Source organism: Sinohyriopsis cumingii, chromosome 16 (assembly GCF_028554795.1).
Source record: "Sinohyriopsis cumingii isolate HCF-2022 chromosome 16, ASM2855479v2, whole genome shotgun sequence".
Classification (NCBI taxonomy): domain Eukaryota; kingdom Metazoa; phylum Mollusca; class Bivalvia; order Unionida; family Unionidae; genus Sinohyriopsis; species Sinohyriopsis cumingii.
Genome location: NC_142976.1, coordinates 41012994 through 41037180, shown reverse-complemented (window position 1 = coordinate 41037180; position 24187 = coordinate 41012994). Strand labels below are relative to the sequence as shown.

The 24187-nt window shown below is 37.7% G+C and overlaps 1 protein-coding gene across 2 annotated transcripts in view; it reads right to left on the bottom strand.

Moving 5' to 3' along the window:
* Positions 1-24187, bottom strand: part of LOC149780287 (multicopper oxidase 3-like) — a 52105-nt gene that overhangs the window by 6332 nt on the left and 21586 nt on the right. Inside the window, exons 1-8 of one of the 2 annotated variants that reach the window (XM_089937095.1) lie at positions 19596-20036; positions 16287-16507; positions 15155-15321; positions 8949-9193; positions 5840-6365; positions 4707-5052; positions 2719-3021; positions 725-913 (exon numbers count right to left, since the gene is read on the bottom strand). In XM_089937095.1, the coding sequence (XP_089793221.1) occupies positions 725-913; positions 2719-3021; positions 4707-5052; positions 5840-6365; positions 8949-9193; positions 15155-15321; positions 16287-16507; positions 19596-19722 (2124 nt within the window). In that variant the 5' untranslated portion in view covers positions 19723-20036. Of the gene's footprint in view, positions 1-724; positions 914-2718; positions 3022-4706; positions 5053-5839; positions 6366-8948; positions 9194-15154; positions 15322-16286; positions 16508-19595; positions 20037-24187 lie in introns of those variants that run through there. The other variant, XM_089937096.1, reaches the window with a different exon arrangement.

Sequence of the window (24187 nt, the reverse complement as noted above, 5' to 3'; positions counted from 1 at the left end):
GATATATCATACGTACATAAAAGAACACACGGGGAAGAGGATATGCTTTATTACATACACAATAACGAAATATTTGTCCAGCTTTCATTTAAAACTGTCTACCACATAATGTGAATCAGACTAGCAAATATTAAACTACGCCATTGATTTAATGAAAACATTATTTATATGATAGCTAGAATTCCAAAATTATTTTTTATTTAACATGATGTTGGGGGGGGGGGCCTAGGTAGCCGAGTGTTCTAGGGCGTTTGACCTTACAGATCACTCACACAATTCACCTCTGTCCTCGTGAGTTCGATATCGGCTCGACAAACGTGGGTGTGTGAAAAATCTTGTCAGTAGCTTCCTGTGGGGCGATGCCTCTTCTCGGGGTATTCCAGGGTTCCTCCTCCAACAAAGATACAGATAGTGACGGATGGCCTATCTTGTACTGAAAAATGGCGATAAACATGAAGAACACAAACCTTGATGAATATGACATGCCACGGGCTCCCGTCAACTTGTTTCATCATTTTCATACATGGCGATTATTGACGTAAACTCACACGAAGCCTATATATCGTCAGCATTACAAGATTTTGCTGAGTGTCCTTTCCCAAAATAGAACAGCACGTGAGAAAACATAAATAATACTGCTGGAAAATGTTCCGTTTGTTTTTAGAATAGACCCTAATGCTATTACATTTCCCAATATCTGCATTTCTAGTATCTTAAAACGTACCTTTTGCATTCCAAGGACCCAGAACTGATGCCCATGGAGATGCATCGGGTGGTTCCCCTCACCATTTATGCCTTCTCCAATCAAAATCATTTCTACCATGTCACCAACAGCTACTTTGATTCTGTGTGTACACTCGCAAAACAGTGTGTTACAGTCACGATGCACGGAACTCTCGTTGCAGAAAAGATGCTGAAATATGGTACACAGTCAAATTATTTAAACACGCACACACACGTACATACGCGCGCACACACACACATAGACGATAATCAATATCGTACAAAAATATTTCAAGCCACTCGAATTCAAACGTTTTAACTATAGCTAAGTTTTGACAACGACCGTGCGAAAGGATATTATGTACATTTCTTTAATAGTAAGAAACGCTATAATAATTAAATTTTATCATTGCGACAGGACTAAGCATTTAAGTATACTGACCTGGTAACCCACTATTGTGACCGCCTCTGCGTATGGGGCAAAATTGTTCAAAATAATTTACCACTCAGGTGACCTAGTGGTTACAGCGTACGCCTTAGATACGTGAGGTCGCGGGTTCAGGCCCTGGCCGAGTCATACCAAATACTATTAAAAATGGTATTAACAGCTGCCTCGCTTGGCACACAGCATTAAGAAGTTAGTGTTAGGACTGGTCGGTCTGCTGTCAGGATAATGTGACTTGGTGGGATATGATGCTAGATGTCTGCGGCATGATGCCCCAGTGCTAGACATCACTATAAACTGCCACGCTACAGACATCGGAGGGACATGACTGAAAAATTATTAAAGTTACGTTAAAAATCCAAATATATATATATATATATATATATAAATATATATATATATATATATATATATATATATATATATATATATATATATATATATATATATATATATATATGTGTGTGTGTGTGTGTGTTTGTGTGTGTGTGTGTGTGTGATTTGGAATTGTTATTTTCCAGTCATATCGCTACGATGTCTGCAGTGTGGCAGATTATAGTGAAGTCTAGCACTGGTGCATCATGTCGCAGACATGTAGCCTGATTTCGCACCCAGTCACATTATCCTGACACCAGGCCGACCAGTCCTAACACTAACTTCTTAATGCTGAGCGCCAAGCGAGGCAGCTGCGAGTACCATGTTTATAAGTCTTTAGTATGACTCGGCTGGGATTCGAATCCGCGACCTTCCGCATACGAGGCGGACGCTGTAACCACTTAGCCCACCGGAGTGGTAAAAAATAATAGCAAGTCGACACTCTAATTGTTTGCCAGTACAGGTGTGTGAAAATTCGTTGGTCAACTTCCAATTCAAAACTCTAGTACAAAGAGTGAACAAACGAGGTCTAATATGAAAGTTGCAGAAAATTCTATTTTTATTTCCTCTTTGTTCTAAATTGTATCTCTGTATTTAAAAGCTTATCAAAGATGTACCAATTTTCAGTTGCCCTCTTGCAGCTTCTATTTGCGAGATTCAAACAAATAAAAGACAGAAAATATACTTGCCGTACCCAGAGCAAAAGTCATCATCAAACAATCCAATGAAGTAAAGTAGGGTATGGGAGGTTTATGGTAAAACATATTTCAATGCAGAGAGAGAGAGAGAGAGAGAGAGAGAGAGAGAATGCTGGTGACATAACACGACATAAAACTATGAATTGCAGTCATTGGAAGATGTCAGCTTTCCACCCCACCCCTACGAACCTTGGTTTTAACTTCCAAATCAGCAACGAGACATACAAGATAAATATACAAGGATAGGCATATCCGACTCGCTGATGAAGACCGACTTGCCAAAAACAGAAAGAGCAATACAACACGTTTTTAAAGAGAACGCGGTAAAAAAAAAAATCGACTCTGGGCCGTGTAACTGTCACATAGATAATGATTCGAATAATCAGGCGTATTGCAAAGATTGTTTGTTGTATACTTTTGTTTGCGGACAACGTAAATCTTGTATGTCTCCTGCACTTGCAAACATGACAAGCATACCTCTTGAATGTCTTTGTATTGAGTTAGCGGTGGCGTATATGGAGCTGTATAAGTGATGTGGTTTATCTGCATGGCCATCAAGTGGTTGGCATGTTCTCCATGGTGACGGGTGATCATGTGGTTCAGCGGGTAGAAATCTTCGTGCAGGTAGTGATGATTATTCACCCTGTTAAAGTCCATTGCTAAGTAAAATTTGTGATCAGGGACTTTTCTCAGGTGATGAAATTCGGACTTTGCAGACTTCATGTCCGCCACGCTATTGTGATGATGCCCTCCATCAGGATTTTTCACCGAATTTAAAACCTCAAAGAGAGAATAAGATTTTGTATAAATAACTTTTGAGGCGAAAGAGTACAAACGTTTCTCAGCATGATAAAACGACAAACATGATATATCTCTGTAAATCTTCTATTATATAAAACCTTAAAGTTACTTTTTCTTAAATTTACGATGACAAGCATCTGAGTTGACGTAAACAAAGCGTCTAGCAGACCTCAGTTTCACTAAATATTTCAACAAATCTTCATCGAATTTGATACTTTTGGCATCTTTCTAAAAAAAATTGAAACCATGTTTAGCTCACAACATCTGGCGATTTTTATGGATTAGGCTAAGTCCCTTAATATAATTATTATCAACATGCTTGGAAAATTCATGAACTCATTTAGGAGAAGCAGAAGGCGACTTAAATTGCAACCTATATCAAAAAATAAAAGGCGTACATATGTCAAAACCAATGACGACGACCACAACTTTGGTGCTGCATAGGTTCTCTCGCATTTCAAAGACAAAACTGAAAAAATTTAAACTGCTACTATTATGAAAAGATTTTTCTCATAACCTTCTTCTCATTTCGTGATATGAGAAGGAATGACTCATCAGTTAATAAATGTCTTTGCCCATGGAGAGAGAGAGAGAGAGAGAGAGAGAGAGAGAGAGAGAGAGTTCCGGGCTCTCTTGAAAGAGGATGTCACTCATAACGGTGTAGATATGGCTACATCTCGGGAATATGGCAAGCGAAGGTACGAGATTCTGTAACGATACAAGCCCCTTTTGAGATTCTGACGAACAGACTAATTAGTCAACAAATCTTCTCGCCTTTTATAGTTTCTTAGGACGCAGCCAAATATGGTCATACGTCTAGTTATTGGGCCCCGCCAGAATCTCAAAGTGAGGTGTCATCGTTTCCTACAGACTATCGTCCGGATCTATGTACGTCATTAGACTGACAATTTTGCCACATCAGCTCATTTACCCACTTAGAGGGAATCTTTGGAATTTGTTAGTTCAGCTACCTACACAACTTATCGAGTGTAGTTTTTTGCTGACTTACGACACAAAGAAATGTATAGTGCAAGAGAGTTTTGCCTTTTTGCTCATAAGGGCGCAATCTTTATTAAATAGTATATAACTGTAATACGGAAATAAATGAATTTAATCTCAATATATTTTAGTAGAAAGATACTTTCAATATAATTTAATCAAAAATTACTTTTAATACAATTTGTAGAAAATTTCAATCTTAATACTTTTACTAAAAAATTATGTCCTAATTCTAGCGACCTTTGTTATTTAACTCCTTTATATGAAACATTATGTCTCTTTTTCTCTGCCGAATCAATACACATATTAAATTTTAAACAGATCATGTCAAGCGCAATTATATTCATTTTTGGTAGAAACATTTACTTCACGTCAATTTATTTTGGTGGATATTTTAAAAACAAGTTGATTCTTATTTGTTAAGAACTTTGTACTAAAGAAGCACTGACAAGCAGCAGCTGTAACGCGCTTGCTATGTACCAGTGCAGTCCTGGTTTAGATCTCCAGGTAAGTCGAATCGTAAACTTTTAGTCCATCCAAGGCAGGACAGTTTCTTTGGAACCAAGGTACACCAACATCAAGAATCGTGACACAGTTTCTAGAACTTGGAAAGTGGAAGTATGAAAATATTAAAATTCAAAACTCGTGTTCTAAAAGCAACTTACAAAGTCCTGGATGAACCTATACTCAGACTCGTCCTTCTTGGGCAGCTCTTCGTGGGAGGTTTCATAACTCAAGATGGCAGTCTGGCTCGTAGTTTCCAAATCTAGGTCACAGTCGCTCATCCCAACTACACGCATCCAGTAACTTCCTACAGGCTGGTTGGCGTGTACGACGATGTCGTAACGTTCCCCAGAATACATGTTAACAGCTTTCGTGAGGTAAGGTTCAGTGTCCTCGCCATCTGTGGCAATCACTGTCAACATGTGATCATCGATGGAAACTTGGAGTGGACAGTTTACCACACCGTTACTAATAAACCGGAATCTATATTTCATTCCCTGTTTTACTCTGTAATGTATGAAAAAATACTGATAGGAACAAAAGACAATCAATAATTAATAGGATACAGGGAATTAGAAAAACAAAAACAAAAATAATACAATTGTTCATTTTTCTCTCTAAATACTTTGAATTTAAGTGTGTGTGATTTGGATTTTTAACGTAGCTTTAACAATTTTTCAGTCATATCCCTACGATGTCTGCAGTGCGACTGTTTATAGTGATGTCTAGCACTGGGGTATCATGCCGCAGATATCATGTCCCATCCAGTCACATTATCCTGACACCAGGCCGACCAGTCCTAACACTAACCACATAATGCTGAGCGCCTAGCGAGGGAGCTGTGAGTACCATTTTTATAAGTCTTTGGTATGACTTGGCCGGGGTTCGAACCCACGACCTTCCGCATCCGAGGGAACGCTCTAATCACTAGGCCACCGAAGCGGTCTTGAATTTGTGAAATAGACGGTTGAAGGTGCAAAGGAAAGCCCAAAGTATAATCTTACACGTCGTCTGATATTTCCTCTACAGTTTGTATGTTTAATTCGAATGGTAACGTTATTGACATTATATGGAATGCTATGCTTTCACGCTAGTTTTCACAAATGATATTGAATAAAGAAATGAAACTTGTATATTTGTATTTTCTTAAAATCTACTCTGACAAAAAATTCTAGCTGTTGTTTGAAAATGTAAAGTGTGGTTAATATGCCTGATGCAACACTTCCACAAGCCAAGACCCATTTTTCCTTCATGACATTTAAACACAATGAAATGAAAGAAATTGCTAAGTTACCTGAATACAGCGTGCGGTATTCGCCTGACTTTGGTTGTCGATACGTTCACTAAATGGTTCGTGCTCTGACTGCTTCCCTCCTCGTGTTTGGTATGATTAAGATGCGTGATCATGTTGGGGTCTTCATGTACAGATGTTTCCATGGCAACACTTTTGGCATGCATCATATGATGTTTGTGATTCATGGCCATTATATGAGAGTCATGGACACTTGTATTATAGTCTGTGTTTGTGCTTTTGTTACCTTCAACTGAATCGCTTGTTGGAGATTTTTCACCATGATGAGAATGGTCCATAGTTCCGCCACCATAATCCTCCTGCATGTTTGTCATGTGATCATGATGTTTCGCTTGGTCGTGTCCGGTTGTCGTCCTGAAGTTTGTGTTGACGTTGGTTTTATGTTTGCTTGGAGTAGGTATATCATGATGAGAATGATCCACCTTACCGCTACCATGGTCGTCACGCTTCTTAATCCCATGATGATGGTGTGATGCCGATTCCTCAAACTTGCCTCTAGTGCCTTTACCTGGACCAGATTGCATATCGTTTTATTTACAATGTGGATAAAGAATGAGCATCAACGTATTTTAGCCTAAATTAAAATATTTAAGATTATAAAAATAGAAGACCCTACTGGAAATCTACAAGTCGAAAACCAGCAAAATTGCAAAATCCTTGCCGGATGTTCTCGAAATCTTTAAGCACGAAATGTAAACTTCATTTTGGTTGGTACTGTACGGCACAGTAATACAGGAAGGTTACTTAGTGACAAGACATTAAGAGTAAAGTGCCATGGTGTGTGTATGCTTTTTATGGATTTTTAACGTACTTTTAACAATTTGAGACATATCCCTACCATGTATGCAGTGTTGCAGTTTATAGTGATGTACAGCACCAGGGCATCATGCCGCAGACATGTAGCATCATGTTCCACCCAGTCACATGATCCTGACACCAGACAGACCAGTCCTATCACTAACCTCTAAATACTGAGCGCCTAGCGAGACAGCTGCTAATACCATTTGTATAAGTCTTTGATATGCCACGGCCGGGGATCGAACCAGCATCAGAGGAGGATGATATAATCACTTAGGCCACCGGAGCGGTTAAGTGCCTTATTAAACGTGCATGTATTAGGTGACATGGGTTAATATAACTGTAACGGATGATCAGATTCGAATAAATATGCCATTGTTCACAAGTTCGGTAGAGGTTCCCTAAAAATGACATTCTGTAACTTTACTCGGAGGTCAGATAGACACGACATTTTAGAGTCCCATCATCTGAGTTCTTCTTCTGTCTAGCCAAGTTTAATTGATACAAATGTACTCAAAAGGTCAAATATTGGTTTTCCTTGTTAAGCTCAAGTTTGGGTTTAATTACTAAAAAGTTTCGAGAATATAGGAACAAAATTTAAGGTTACACCACCAAGAGCTCTAACTTTGTTCGTTTTTAAATCCAATGCTTGTCAAAGAAAAAGTGAAAATTATATACTCCTACTTGCATGTGCATGCGCACGTGCAGGAGTCGGTGAGCAATGTCATGCACCTAATTCTGCACCGTTTAAGTCAGGCTTCAAAATTTGAGATAAGAAATGGGATGGTCCGCTAAGGTTTTGAAAATATGATCCATTCCCAGGGGTGGGGGAATCAGTGATGATGGGTTTCAGACACTTATGCATATATGTATATGGTGGAGGAGACGGTGATAATAAATGAAAGAAGCATGGAAATAGTGTTTCAGACTTCTAGTTTTTCTTTTAGCTGTACAAAACGCTGACATCTGCCGAGTAATGGAAAGTTTTAAAGGTGATCAGTTGTCATAATTTATTGGTCACAGAATGATATTGCGAAAATAAACTTCACTTGAACCAGGGATGTTGCAATGAAATTGTCAAGCAATCACCACATCTATCTGGTGACATTAATCTTTATCGATCTCAGAAAAAGTTGAGATGAAGTCAAAGGCTTCGAAATATGATTCGTTTGAATTGTGATTGTAGATATAATCTGATTTGGCAGAATATTAAGGACACATAGATGATAAGTAGCCAAATCGGCAGTGAAAGGATTCGGTTTTGTTTTGTGTTTTATGGCACAGAAACACAAGCAGGTCATTTAGTGCCAAGCAATTCAACTATTGTGCCTTCTCCAAGGGCACTCTATTGTAGCAAACCTGGGTTAATCCGATCGTAGGAATTGAACTCGCACCCTTTCAGTTACGAGCCTGACATGATAACCAATTGGACACCACATTACCTGTCCCCATTTGTCGCCTTTTGCGAAATGCATGAGAGCCCAATGGGCCTATTTTACATCCGCAAGTCAACAGGGTGTTTAATGTGGCACAACTTATTATTTTTTAATAAGTTTTATTATCGGTTTAATCTTCCTTAAAAATATCATTACATCAAACCGAGGTAATTTAAATCGATAGCACCTTCACTAAATGGTCTGAGCCATCTTCGCTAACTAAGGTTCCGATATGATAACCCGATCTACGCCTTGAAGGATCTAATAGATATGTTAGTGCTCTGTCCTATCGACATGTGCTTGACTTCATGAGTTGTCTCCCTTAGTATGTAATGCCAACTAACCAATAATGTGTAACAGTGGTGTATTGTACATACGCCGAAAATAATCGAGGCAATAGACTTCAAAAGGATACTTTGTAAATTTGACATCGAAAGTAAGATTGTGTACCTGAGGGAAGCAATTACAGGCGTATTTGCGTGCAAGGTATATGTACAAACACGGACCAGCAGTGGAAAATTGTTTATGTATCAGTCCATTCTAGTTGTATTCTCCCGCTTGTCTCGATTATGCAGGAACAGTGTTCAAATTTGAAAAACTAACTTTTGACTAGATGAGGTGGCTTACCGTCACACCCAATAAAATTCACAGACCCGAAGTACAGAAATATCTGCTCGGTACGCCTAGGTGTAAGTACGGTTATCATATCGGAACATTGTGTAGTAAGGATGGGTCTGTGCTAATATGATCAGAGTTAGTAGTGGCGCGCTATAGTCATCATATCATCAATTTTATTGATACAAAATACCAATCAGAGAAAATGTAACAATGTTAGCCTCTGAAGCGTGCAAAATTACCATTGATAAGAATAGAACGTGGGTGGTTGTCTTGCATTGCATGGTGGTGTGCAGTGAACTTGCTGGCCGCTGTTGTATCGAACCAGTCGTGAATGACCACCGTGTGCTCCAAGAGGTCGTAGTCGTACAGATGTCTCACTGCTGACGTCTTTTGGCGGATAACGAAGGCGCCAAATACGCCATCTGCTTGCTGAAGACCAGCGTGCGCATGCCAGAAATGTGTTCCAGAATTGCGAGGCTTGAAACTGGAAACCGACAATGAAGATATTATTAAGGTACTATGCGCATTTAAGAGAGAGAGTGAGAGAGAGAGAATTAAAACGTTTTGGAGAGGGAGTTTAGTTGTTTAACCCTTAGAAAATATTTTTAATCGTCATTCATCTTAAATTTGGGGATCAGGATTTGTGACCAAACAATAATTGCTTATATATTCTACATTACCGAAAGGACATTAGAAATGTATCTATTTACGATTTTTTTATGAGCACGCAAAAGGCTTAATTAATCTGTCTTAGCTTTATCATAGCAATGAAATTCAGAACCGTGACAAGAACAAAAAGTACGTAAGGATATAATCGGGTGAATTCCCGACAATTTTAGGATTAAAACAACACAGAGTAGATCCAGATAAAAGGAAATAATTTTAACAACTGGTCTCCAAGCAAACAAATCGTGCCTGATTTCCATGTATAACAAGAAATTTATTTATTTACTGGCATTCGTTGGAAGTGTCCTGAGAGGGGGAGGGGCAAATTATTATTTCAACCATTTGTAGATTTACTAAACTTGTTCTGTGGCGGAAGACTTCAGCTTTTGCACTGATTTTGGACGAAAGACGGATATCTTGTATACAAAGACGAGTTTGAGACAGTACTACTCGATGACTGAAAGATACCCAAGATCATCCTTTCGGAGTCTACTAAAATGCTCTGATTTTGTGTTATCCATAGAGTGACTGGAAGTGAAATGGTCAGCCAAATGATTATCTCAGAATTATCAACATGTTATATTCAAACCGAGTATGGAATGTAACGGAAATATCAATAGGAACCCACCCCCCACCAAACCCGAAGGTGAAGGGCAAAGTGCGTATCCCAAGACAGTCACATTTATGACTCACGAAGGTCTGCTCACAAATACTACAACACTTTATCAATAAAAAAAAAAAAAAAAAAAAAAAAACCTCGTACACAAAGAAAATTGTGGTGTCTGAAAGAATATGTATTGCGAATGCACGGACAGTGTATCAAGGCCGACCCATTTGAGGCCTAAATAGAAGGTCGTTTGCATATTTGTTTTGTACATTCGCAGACCCGGTTGAATACCTCTGGTTCCTTTACCAGAAAGTATCTTTTGGATGAAGAAAGCTGAATCTTCCAAAAGCCATACTCCCTACTACATGAGTGAAAAAATATGTAAGATAATTTTCAATGGAAAGTAGAGCAACATCAATGTCATGCTGTGTCCAGTTCCAATGTTATTTATTACCAGGAGTATAGAAATAAAAGTTCTGCGACACTTAATATCGGTTTTTTTTTCTCCATTACATACATACAAAGACTATTCTTCTTTGCAGATAACCTATTTCTTGTCACTATGTTTAGTTAAATTTATCAAATCTTGTGCCAGAAATTGTCATCGTCTGTAATATTAATAGCAATTCACTTAATCTGTTTTGCATAAATAAATTACAAATTAATAAAAATTAATTAATAAAAAACATAAAAGTTTTCAAATAAATTATCAACATCTAATAAGGCCCCTGAATGTTTTATTCCTTCAAAATTTGTAGTAAATTGGTAATGGGTAGATATTTTATAATATCACTAATTTACATATCTAACTTTCAGCTCATTGCCTTCAATCTCAGCACATATATTATTCAATTATTCAAATTCAATAAAAAAATTTATAATCGGTGGATAAACTATGCTCTGCATTTTTTCGGCTCTTGTGCTTTTTTACCTTATATTAATGTCCACTGACCCACCACTTATTGCTTCGTTAGTTGTTTCAACTTTAATTTCTTTTGTTTCCTTGACTGTTTGCTTTCTTCGACTGAGTCCAGTTGTCCCTCAGGTATTGAAAACAATTTTTATTTAGAATTTGACTTATTTCTAGAATCCCAACATTTTGTATGCTCGATCTGTTTGACATGTTGAACATTACTCTGCTCTCTGACACATCTTAAAAGCCATTCTCTTCCTAAAATTCTCAATCTGCCAACAGAATACATTAATATTTATCATAACCTAGAGACCTGCGATAAGGCTGATATACAGGGTTATAGATGTAGGACCGACAAGTAAGTGTTTTATAGTATGTATGCAATGGAATTAGCACGTGTCTGTAGAAATGTGTCTTTTCCTCTCTCATTACAAAACCCAAACATTACAATGGCGACGAGAATATAACTGAAAATGCTGAGGATAATAACGGAAGAATAAGGACAGTTGTGTCATCATACTTAGAGACTTATTACAAACCAGCTACCGTGTTTTACACTTGTAGTGAAAGTCGTAATCTGATTATGGCAGCAAGTTCGCCCATTTTCATGCCATTCTCAGTCCATAAAACGTACCTGATGCCCGATGGAAGAAGTGGGTGAAACGATTTGATAAATTTCTGATCGGGATGGACATCAGAGACACAAAACGTCGACGTGCACTCCTTTTACAGTACGCAGGAGTTGAAGTAAATGACATTTTCGAACCCTTCAAGAGACAGATGATGATTACCCAACCGCGGTAGAAAAAGTGACACATTAGTTCGCACCAAAGAAGATCCTCGAGTTTGAATCTACAAATTTCGTAAAGAGAAATAACAAAGTGACAACCAATGGATGATTTCCGCACAAAGATAATGCAGCTTTCAACAACGTGTATATTCAGTGATACCGATAACAAAATCACAGCTAATTCAAGGATATTTGTCAACACGTCTTAGCGTCGTGCACTTCGCGAAGAAATGGACCTAATCCATCTTCACACATTTGCCCGTGCAATGGAATTCTCTGACAGACAAGCAACTGAAATAGAAAAATCTGAGAAAGAATGTTAATGCCATACCAGAGGGAACGATACTGAGTGGTCGCATAAACGAGTCACGTTTCATTGAGAAATCTAAAGGCAGCAACAAACAGCAGTACAGAAATCAAGCATGCAGATATTGTGGTGCCGCATATCCACACAAGGATGGGAAGTGTCCTGCAAAAGAGGGATACTGCAATTCTGCAAGAAGAAAAACCATTTCGCAAAAGTATGCAGGTCAAGACTCAAGGCAGAAAACAGAGTTAATCAGGTAGAAAGCTATCAAGATAGAGGTAGTACATACAAGAAAGAGCTCACATGAAGAACACACCTTTGGCCTGAGAACCTCGAGATACAGTCAATACTCTTAAACAAAAATAAACACAGCCTCATACAATGGTGGAAGTAGATGGAACAAGAATAGAAGTGCTCAGTGACACAGGATCAAGCAGTAATGTCATGGACACATATTTGCAAAGCTGAAACCTAAGCCTAAACTGCAGAAAACAGACACAAATGTATTTGCCTATGGATCAGAAGCCAAATTACATACAGTTGGCAAATTTCAAGATAAGACTGAGACTAGATATTGGATCACGAAACAAGCATCCAGTTATAAATAATTCAAAGTATATGTGCTGCAGTGAAGAGCAAGTTTGAAGAACTCTGCAATAAGCTCATAAATATATTAAAAGGAATTTGAAAATTAAAAGACCTACAAATACACCTTCACACTGATGACAATGTAGTCCCTGTAAATCAACCCCACCGACGTACTCCATTTCACACTGATGATAATGTAGTCCCTGTAACTCAACCCCACCGACGTATTCCATTTCACTGAGGATACTGTAGTCCCTATACATCAACCCCACCGACGTATTCCATTTCACACTGATGACAATGTAGTCCCCGTAAATCAACCCTACCGACGTATTCCATTTCACACTGATGATACTGTAGTCCCTGTAACTCAACCCCACCGACGTATTCCATTTCACAAACGGAAGAAAGTTGAAAAAGAGTTTAAGAATCAGACATTACTGAGAAGGTAGATGGACCAACTCCCCGGGTATCTCCAATTGTGGTTGCACCCAAACCCAGTAACCCGATGACATCGGGATCTGCGTTGATACGAGTTTGCCCAATAAAGCGAGAGACATCACACCAACAATAGACTATCTTATAATAGATCTCAATGGTGCAACAATGTTCTCCAAGTCTGGTCTAAATTAGGGCTACCATTAACTGGAATTGGACGAAAAATCAAGAAATATTACAACAGCAGTGTAGCCTGAAAAGCTTGTGTGTGCCTTTCAATTTGATTCGCTTTCAAATTTCTGAAAGCTGCCTTTCCATTGGCTGACTCAAAAGGTCACCAGAATAAGACCTCTAAGCGGTCGCTGTCAGATCTTCACCCTGGACATTTCAGATCTGATTTTAATCAGATTGGAAAACCACCAGACTACCTAAAGGATTATGTAGGTGAACAATAATGCAAAACTTTTATAAGTTTTACAACATGTATTGTGTGGCTGTGATGTTTTATTTATAACCAGTGTAGTATGTTATAACTAAATTGTTGTGTAAATATATAGGTAGTTAATAACAATAACATATGTATCTCTCATCAAATGGCAATTTAGTTTGAAAAGGTGAATTTGAACTGTACCATCAATCAAAACCCGTAACATAATTAGAACTAAACCTTGAGAACTGTAAACCTACTGTATACCTGCTTTACCCAGTTCTAAGTTGACAATATCCGAAAATCAGGACGAAAAGTGACTACATTCGTGAATTTCTATTATGTGAATTTCTGTTTCTCATAAAATGTATTATTATCATTATTATTCGTTCAAAACAAACTGATTTTCAATTTAAGAACACAAATTTTACGTCTTAAAGAAAAAGGAGAGATGCAGTGTTCTAGAAGCAGTGCTATACCGCAACACACTTTCCCACTGCTGAATCAGCAACCTAGAGACAAGAGATGAGGCTGATACATAGGGGGCTAGATGTAGCTGAGATAAGAGAGTCAGTTATAGTATGTATGCTACGGAATAAATATATGTCTGTAAAAACAGTAGAAACGGGTCTTTTCCTCTCTCATTACAAATCCCAAACATTACAGTATGTAATATAGAATGTGAAAGCGTATGGTACACTGGGGTGGGGGATAGAGTTTACTTAATTTGTTTAATAACACTGATATGAAGTAGCAGCTGCTCTGAGGAAGGCGAGTAATTGCAAAACCAAAAACATGTTAGGTGTGTCAGACCTGTCATCCAAAAATGTTAGGTGTGTCAGATCTGTCATCTTCTGTACTACTAAATATATTACATGTTGCCTAATTTGAGGAATAAATTTCTGATAATCTACCCTTCTATAAAAATGGTATGTGTCATGATCTGAAATCCGTATATTAATTGGATGCCTTCCTTCTAAAACTGCACGTACACGGATTGATATAATATTACATTTTATAAATAAATTTTAAAAAATCACAAGCTGATTTTTTGAACATTTAAACCATTTGCAAGGAACTTTAGAAGAGAAACATAAAATGATACCCTGAATGTTCAAAGCTATACAATAAACCATCACGTTTCGCAGTGCCGGATTAAACCCTGTGGAGGCCCGTACGCAGTCGAAATTTTGCCACCACCACCACCACCCGCAAATTATCGCCTAATACGTTTTTAATTTTACCAACCAATAATTTTAAAAAACCAATTTTATTACACAAAACAAATATTAACAATTATTAATGTTATTAAACAAATTAAAAGTTTATGTTATTAAACAAAAATTACTAAATATTACTAAACAATATTACACGATATTATTTTGATCCGTTGTCGCGTGGGGCCCATAGACCGGTGCCTACTTTGCCTATTTGGTAATCCGGCACTGACGTTTCGTCAATATTCACCAAGTAGTTTTAAAGGAAATAAAGTTGCCAACGATGGGAAGTACTAGAAACAAGAGGAAAGGTGTCACGGCAAAAAACAGGGTGTCACGGCAAAAAAACAGGGTGTCACGGCAAAAAACAGGGTGTCACTTCTAAGTTCTAACCAGCCATATATGCTGGGACGGAGCTAAGAGGTGTCAACAAAACGGCATACCCGCTGGTAAGGCGTGGTGATAAAGACGTTATTTTGTCCATCTTCTTACCTATATCGAAAAACTGTTCCCGAAGGTATGGGGCACTGTGTCATCATGACAACACCATCCATGTACGGTGTGTCTGTGTGGATAATCCCGTGCCAGTGGATACTCGTTCCCTCGTAGTTCATTAACCCGTTGTACACGTCCACCACAACCGTGTCACCTTCACATATCTATAGTAATTACAAAACTAAATGAAAGAATATAGCAACGTGTATACAACAGTTTTTCATCACAGACATAAAAGCACACACAAACACCTATTCAAGCAAATTCAATGTAATTCAACGTAATGCATCCTAATCATTGCTTAAAATCATCACAATCAAACCGCTCCGGTGGCCTAAGTGATTAGTGCGTCAGCCACGGTTGCGGGAGGTCGCGGATTCGAATCCCGGCCGAGTTATACCAAAGACGTATAAAAATGGTACAGAAGCTACCTTGCTAGGTGCTCAGCATTGAGAGGTCAGTGTTAGTACAGGTAGGCCTAGTATCAGGATAATATCACACACACACACACACACATCAAAATATTAGCATAAAGGCTACATTACACTTCGTTGACACCTTCTGTACCAGTGGAATACAGTAGCATATATTTCGTCATTACACCACAGAACATAATAATTTCCTGTTTTGAGTCATGTGAATGAAAACTACGTGTACAATTTCACAAATTCACCTGTTGCAGACATTTTGCAGTGTAGCTGATTAAAATTCACACACGTCTTAGTTCAAATAACTTGTATTTTGTTATTATCTGAGCACGATTTGCTTAGGCAAAGAACAGGTTTCGTGCTTCTGGAACATAATTATCCTCCGAAAAGCAAACGAAATCCAGTTGGAAACGGTCAGTTCCAGTATCAGATTGATACATTTTGACGTGTTCAGTGTTAATATGAGCGGTTTATCTTTATAAACATTTTAGTATGAACGCTGCAAATTCCAAAAGCTACATACATACATGCATACATACATACATACATACATATTTGGAGAAGACGATAATCAGGGGTAGAACAAGCTATTTCTTCAATATTAATTTCTGGGGTTATAAAATTTGTTCCGATTTTACATGCATCTAAACCAGTCGGGTATTATTTTTTATTTTTACTGTTTCAGGCTACATTATATTTACATTTATAGATGGTCCGGGCATCATGCGGTTGACGACTTTGATGCCCCTGAGGACGCCGTCTGCTGCTACACAGTGTGACCGGAAACAGTCGGACTGATTATAGGGACAGTCATAACACGCCATGGACATCGTGTGGTAGGTCTCCAGTCGGAAATCATACTGGCATATCATGGGTGGGGTAGACTTTGTACATTCTCTTCGACAAGGGTGGTCTTGGTAATCTGGAGTAGAGAAATCTTTGTAAGGACGAATTATTTATCTGTTTATACGTCTATTTCTACATTACCCCGATAAATCAACCCCACAAATCTGTGTTGATACTGATGGACGATGTTGTGGGTCTGACGTCACCTGTTCATTAAAATTAGCAATTTTGCTCTATGCAAATGATTCCGGAACAAACCCGCGTACACTTTAGACACATGCCGGTAATTGGTAACAGCCATATCAAGCGCAAAATTCAAATGGCCAGAGGTCAGATGGTTGTGCTATTCCAGGTGGATTTACAAGTCACCAAACATTTGATTTGCTCAGGAAATATAAATCTACATGTCACCAAAAGAACCCTTCAGCCGACGGTAGCTGCACAGTCACGAGAAATACCGGTATGTGTATAACATGTACACCGATGTGTGCAGCCAAATTTGCATGCAGATAATTGCAGCTTTTAATGAATAGGTGATATCAGCCCCTCACCCGAAAATCAATATCATCACGGGTGAAGGGCTGATTTATCGGTCTATTTCTATATATCTAATAGTTGACAACAAATGCTTGTTTTCCAAAAACTGCGGAATTACCATTACTTTGGCACATTTAATGCGAAAATTACAGCTTTTCCCCGTCAACTTTTAAAAAGCCGTTGTAAAATTAACATAAAATTGTTGTTGCTGGTGTATATACGTTACCGTATTTCCTGTAAAAGCACTAAATGGTCGTTTATGTGTGTGTGTATGTGTGCGTGTTGATAGAAAAATATAATTAAAACAAAATAAAAGCAATAATTACGGATGGAAATTAACTGAAAGTAAAATGGAAATAGCAAAGTCTCGAAACTTCATATTCTTTCTTTCTTGAGGACTCGCTGGCCAGTTAAATCGCGACTTTGCGGATTCATCCTGGAAACAGTACGAATGTCATATATATATATATATATATATATATATATATATATATATATATATATATATATATATATATATATATATATATATATATATATATCCCTGGTCGCTATACTTGTATGTCATGTCTTTTATACTTTCGTACCTGGTTTACTTTCTACAGGCCTTGCACACAAATGACACTCATATTTCTCTTTCTACATAGTAGCCTACAGCCATTCATTATAAAAACTGAATGCATTAAGCATACAAACCAGTCTATGAAATGTTTGTTAGAAAATGAATGCCAGTCTTGGCTATATCTGAAACTACCGATGACAAACTGTTCGAAATCTCTGTCTCTTAAAAAGGGTAAAATAGATCGGATAAATCAACTATTTTTTATTAATTAAAAACGATTGATTTGTCTACAATTCGATCTCAAACCTGCACAGAAAATAGTAAAGAAACTTATAATAAACAATATATGTCATTGTAAGTTTTTAAATTTAGGATATCTGTCGAATATTTGATCATGACAGACGCCTAATTTTATATCTCTATTAAAAAACATTCTTATATTTTAAGATTTATATTTCTTTACCTTTATTTTCCATTTTTATAGCTTTAAAAGTAGCTTAAATGTTTTATCTTTTATATTCTATGTTGTAAGAGAACACGTTTCCTATTATTTGGTAGTGTTTATTATCCTCAGATTTCAACAACTGTTACTTTTACATTCATATACCTTCAAATTTAACCGGCACTTTATCTTTTAGGCTTACATATCGTTTGTAGAGTTGAGATGGCAGTGATCCGTAACGGAGAGCGCTTTAGACCACTCGGCCACTCGGAGCTTTAATGTCATTATCTTTAAAAAAAATATACTCGTTATTGTTACGGGTTTAACGCCATTGTTCAGAACACGATATATGGCGTCCAGAATAACTGGCGGAGGAAGAACCTGGAGGAAACCCAGGTAAGAACCACCTACCCACGGACTGGCAAGCTTTCTTTACACTGAGGAAGATTTTATCTTGTACGTCAGGTTCTGATTTATTTGGAAGACATTGTCTTCCTAACGTTTTTACACAATTCTTCTTTTTTAGCACTTTTAGAACTTTGTTTTTAACATCAGCCACACAGCCAGTTGTGTACTGATGTGTGTTTAATTCTAATACATACACACATATATGGGAAAAGTCACTAACAGTCAGGATTGTGCCGTTAAACCCAATACACACAAATATGGTAAAATTCACTAACAACACACACAAATATGGTAAAATTCACTAACAATACACACATATGCGACATTATTTTAGTTGTATGAATCTAAGATAAAATCCTCAAAGTAATCTTCTCTTTAATACGCAGTGATGAAAAATATCGCAGATAAATTTACCCACCCACGTCTTTGCAAGAGCGATTTTTTTTGGGGGGATGAGGGGATTACCTTTCTGTGTACACATCTAGTATGAAATGCTCTGTGAATATTACAATTGTAGATATATTTCAATCTTAAATTAATCCAATACAATTGTCAGTGACCAACAGACTAGTTTTTTGTATAATCTAGCAGCAAAATCATTCTATCGCCTGACGATTGTTCAAATACTAAAAATACTTTTGTGAAACATAGCATAGCTTTCATGTACTTCCTTGAGATAAGGTATCTCCATCTCCTTCCAGTAAAATCAAATAAAGGACTAATGTGTTGTTTTTCAACTATTTACTTTGTCATCGTCACGGCGCATTTAAAGTGTGATTCAAAGTCTAATAGATATGGGTCCATTGAATTGAAGACAAATGAAAACAATCTCAAGAGTGTGTAAAAATTCAATATTCTCCCAGCTGTTGCATTTTTTATCAGTGCTCTTCACCTCGATTAACTCGGCGATCTTCCTTACTAAGGCCTAAACAGAGAGAGAGAGAGAGAGAGAGAGAGAGAGAGAGAGTAAGGATAGAAAAGATCCTACCTTGGGATATATAATTCTAGAAACACAGAGGCATGGAACAAGACAAGTGAACAATGAATCTCTGTGTTTGTACGTGTGCATCTCTGCAAAAAATCGAGTAGATAGTGAATATAACCATGCCAAGTTTGAATAATCCGAAAGATTCATGCTAGTGATCATCTTTGAGGCAAATTTGGTCATCACCCACCACATTAACCGACTAACGAAGCGATACATGTAGATCTTACCACTGAATTTTCCTGGAGTTGTCATCGGTTCTGATGGTCTCCTTCCACTCAGAAGGAAAGTTGCTTTGCCAGAAGGAACAAATATACTTAGTATGAAAAATAATGGATCCACCGATGTCAAATGCATGGCCAGTTGAGTACGTCAAATAAATATGCCAACATCAAGCACTCGGGAAGGATGATCGTCTATCGGGTGAGAAAAACCGCAATGTACTCCACTTAAGATCTGCCCGTATCCCCCCTCCTAGATTTAAAATATCATATACATTCTAGATCGATGTAAGGCTCACGTAGGGAAAGCACTGTATGACGTCACACTGATAAATGGGCCGCTCTATCTTGCATCGATACTGATCAAATCATATTGATGACAAAAGCTGCCACATTTAGACCTGCGAGAAAAATGAATGCACTGTACGGGAGAGCTGGCGAACTCGTGGTGCAAGTCACGTAAAACTGTGCCGTCGTCAGTGCTGAATGAGGAAGAGCGCACAATCAAATAGATATTTACAAACCGTGATTGTAAATTTTGACGTACTTAACGGGGTCTTTTTAGTACAGGAAATGCATTTTGTTCTCAGTCTTAACTGTTAACTGCTCTTGTCAATCGTTTATTTATTAATTCCAGTTTTATTTAGTGTACTTAAATTCTAAAGAACACACTCGACTACGCAAGTATGTTCGTGAAGGTCCCCCCCCCCCAGTCTCTCTCTCTCTCACACACACAGAAGTACGAATGAACATATGGATAAACAAATGAAAATACAATACTACCAACGCTACAGTGTGGCGATGACGTTCAATAATTTCTATTAGTCCAAGGTGTCATCCAGCACTTAACAGGGTACAACAGCATAACTACAACAGTTTGCTAATCGTATTCATAAACATAATACAAACATGAAGCAAAAAGCGAATAGTTGAAAGTTAAAGTTCAACTAAGATGAAGTCTGAAGAAATTTTTTTAAAAAAAGATATATATATATATATATATATATATATATATATATATATATATATATATATATATATATATATATATATATATATAGTACATGATAATAAACAGCAAAATTAGAGGCAAAAGCGTACACTGAATCGACGAACGTGTGGGTTTTTGTTGGGGGAGGGGGTATTTTTTCTTTTCTTTTTCTCTTCATCTGAAGATGGCTGGGACCCTTTTTGAAGCAAATGTTTGCCCGTAATAATAAACTACACGCTTTTCCGCGAAAACGATGAAATGCACTAATGATAAATATTAATTATTTATCTCGCCTTTATTCATAAACTTCGAACAACTACTGAGACCGGCGGACGCTGCAAGCCGCTGACGATAAGCCCTAAAGTATTCCGTATGTTCGTGTTGTAGAAAGGCGAGTGTATGAACTATATAATGAAGAGATCATATCTAATGCTAGCCACAAAAGAGATAACATCTGAAATAATAAGCCCTTAAGGTATTTTCATACTAGTGTGAATTTCATTTTCTATCATTAAACGCTTTCCATTTGGCCTACAAAATGTTAAATTAGTGAACAGTACTGATATAGTGAGGATATTTGCCCCCCCCTTCCTTACTTGTGTGCTTCTATTGAAAGCAACCGGTGGTCTAGTCCTCTCAGTTTTTATACTAATTTATGATAGAACAGTATGGTATAATACTCGAGTTATATATTACTTGTCTAGCACTTTGCTTACACACTAACATTTTTTAAAAATATTGAAAGCGGAAAATTATATGCATCAAAGAACGCCCCTTCGAAACATGCCTGACGTGTAACAAGTTTGGGTGACGTGTACCAAGTTTGGGTGACGTATTTTAATCAGTTTGAGAGTTGTTTTCCGGAAACTAAACTTTACATGGACAGACAGACAAACAAACATTCTAACAATTATATCCCCCAGATTACATACCCGAAGAAGATTGTCATATACATCCCCCGCCAAACAAAAAGGTCTGCTTGGAGACGGATTGATTCGTCAAAGATTTCGTATACAAGAAGTACGTATATACAAAGTATGCAGGGAATATGTATCGTGAGTTTTGAGTGTGAATGGTAAATGAATGGGCAAACAAATGAATGAAAACATTAAAATACTGGATGTTAAAAAGTGTAAATAGTAAAGGAACACCTACACCTCAAGACTAATAGTTTGACAAGTTTCAGATATATTTCAAACGGTTCTGTAATGTTTGTCCAGGAAACAAAAGTGTGGATAACGTATGAATGTGTGGACAATCCAAAGGGGGCAAAAAACCATTACAAATATTGAACCGTTCGACTTGGTAAAAACCAAAAGGAACATTTGGTCCACTAGTCTAACAAGAATACTAAGTGTTACATGAGATATCCTGAACGGTTTTTAGAGTAGAACGGGCAAATACGTGAACATAATATTGAAGCCAAAGAACTGAATAGCAAAGGTTTCATCTGGGCTATTAACACAATGTGTGTGAAGTTTGACAGAGATTCTTTGAACGGGTTGAGAGTTACGTTATGGACCTGAAAGCGTGTTTAATGAATGCATGAATGACGGACGAAATCAACAGATTGAAACTGAAGAACGGAATATAAAAAGGCATATCTGTACCAATGGTCCAATATGTGTACCATTGAGCGGTTTGAAAGGGATGCTCGGGAAACGAAAATGTTTGCAGAGACAGAAGGACCTAGCGATAGCTATACCCACTCCACCCCACCCCACCACCCCGTAAAAATCGATAAGGATTTAGACTTTATTTCTTACTCCTATTTCATAAAAGTGGAATATATATTATACTTACATTTTACCCCTAAAGGACATTTTAAACAAATGGCTCATGTGGGCCTGAAGTGCGCACTCGGGCAACTAACATTATGTAACTTTATGAAAACGGCTTCAAACATGTATGAAAATGTGGAGTGGAAAGAAAAGTTTGTTACACTAAGTTATCACGTTGTCTGATAACCTAGAAACAAAAAGTGTGTTTGCGGTTTCATGCCAAAAATATTGGATTCATCCGTCGGTGGGAATAATATTTCTTTTTTTTAACCGCACCTCCTTATCCGTTTGCAGAAAGTAAACCAACATTTGAAAATATGGAGAAATGCAAGTTATCTGGAATATCTTGCAAATTTTGAATATCATTTCTTATAATGTCTGGAAATACCATTTATACTGATAATGAATTAAAAAAGCATGAGCAGGTAGGGAGAGGAGCTTTCCTCTCAAACTCTGAAAATGCAAACCTATACAAATAAATTTTCATTCACAAAAAATCTGCAGCATATGATCTAACTGAAGTCTGATTCGTACTGATGGCAAGTGTTCAGCTACGTCCGCTACTGATGTCTTCAGCTACGTTCGCGCTTTCTAAAGTATCATCAAAACCAATACACAATATTTTGACCAACTCTAAATTACACTCAAACTCATGTTTATGTTTTTTCCGGGGGGGGGGGGGTTAGCTATGAAAATTCAACTGCTACCCAAAATTAAGGGAATGGCAATTGAAGCAGAAGCAGCGTTGGGGAGGAGGAAACACACTTCCTCATTATGGGAGAGTGTCAAAGAAAGGAGCTTCCCTTAACAACATTGCACACACAAAATTAAAACTTTCGATATATTCAGAAGAAGAAAAAATCTTAAAGCAAACACCAAAAGTCAATATATCTCTAACAAAGGCAAGCATCCTTTCTGAACATGTTTTTATGCTGTTCTAAGATTTCTTCAGAATTGAAGCCGCAGATAATAAAAATCGAGAGTACAACATCCAACTCCCAAAAAGATGAAAGATGAACGTACCCGGACTCCAATGCACCGAACGAAACCCAACATGAAGTCAAAAGTGAACTCTATTATTTCAACGCAGACGAACGAACAACATGTGATTAATACTCGCAACAGAACACAAATGTTGACAATTATACAACAGGACAATGGTCTCTTGAACAATCAAACCTACATCTCTTCCAACGATTTGGAACCTGTCATATATCAACTCTGATTACACAAATTAGGCAGGTCGCTAAGGCGGCCAAAAACAACTACAAGATTATGTCCACGGATCAGGTTATTTTCAATCATGTCCGCGTTCAGACAATTTTCAATCCCTGTTCAACCACAAGCTCTGATATTCAGTCGTCGACTAGCACAGAACGAAGAAGGACGTAGCAGAATTATAGTCAGAGATGGAAGCGTTAATTCCTGATAGAGGCTTGAGTACAATAATCGGCCTATGGCTACATGATGCAACAGGGTGGAACTTAAGTGTTCAAGCAGAGAGAACCACTTTACTATCAATCTGGGAAGAAAATGTCAATACAAGCTGGAGAAGTAGCACCCCAAGAGGATCAGAGCCGAGAGGGAGAACATCGGTACAAAGAGGGAGCCGACATCGCAAGTACAACCGTTGTAGATGCCCCAAAAGGGATCCATCCAAGGACATCATCTCCAACTCTGAGACCTATCACGACTCCCGCAAGTCACATTATTGTAATTGGACAGCAAATCCCGCTGACTCAAAACATAATTACCAACCAGCAAGGGGTGAGACAAAGTGGGTAGGGGGCAGTGTTACGAACCTCGGAGACAGCAGAGGCAACAAAGAG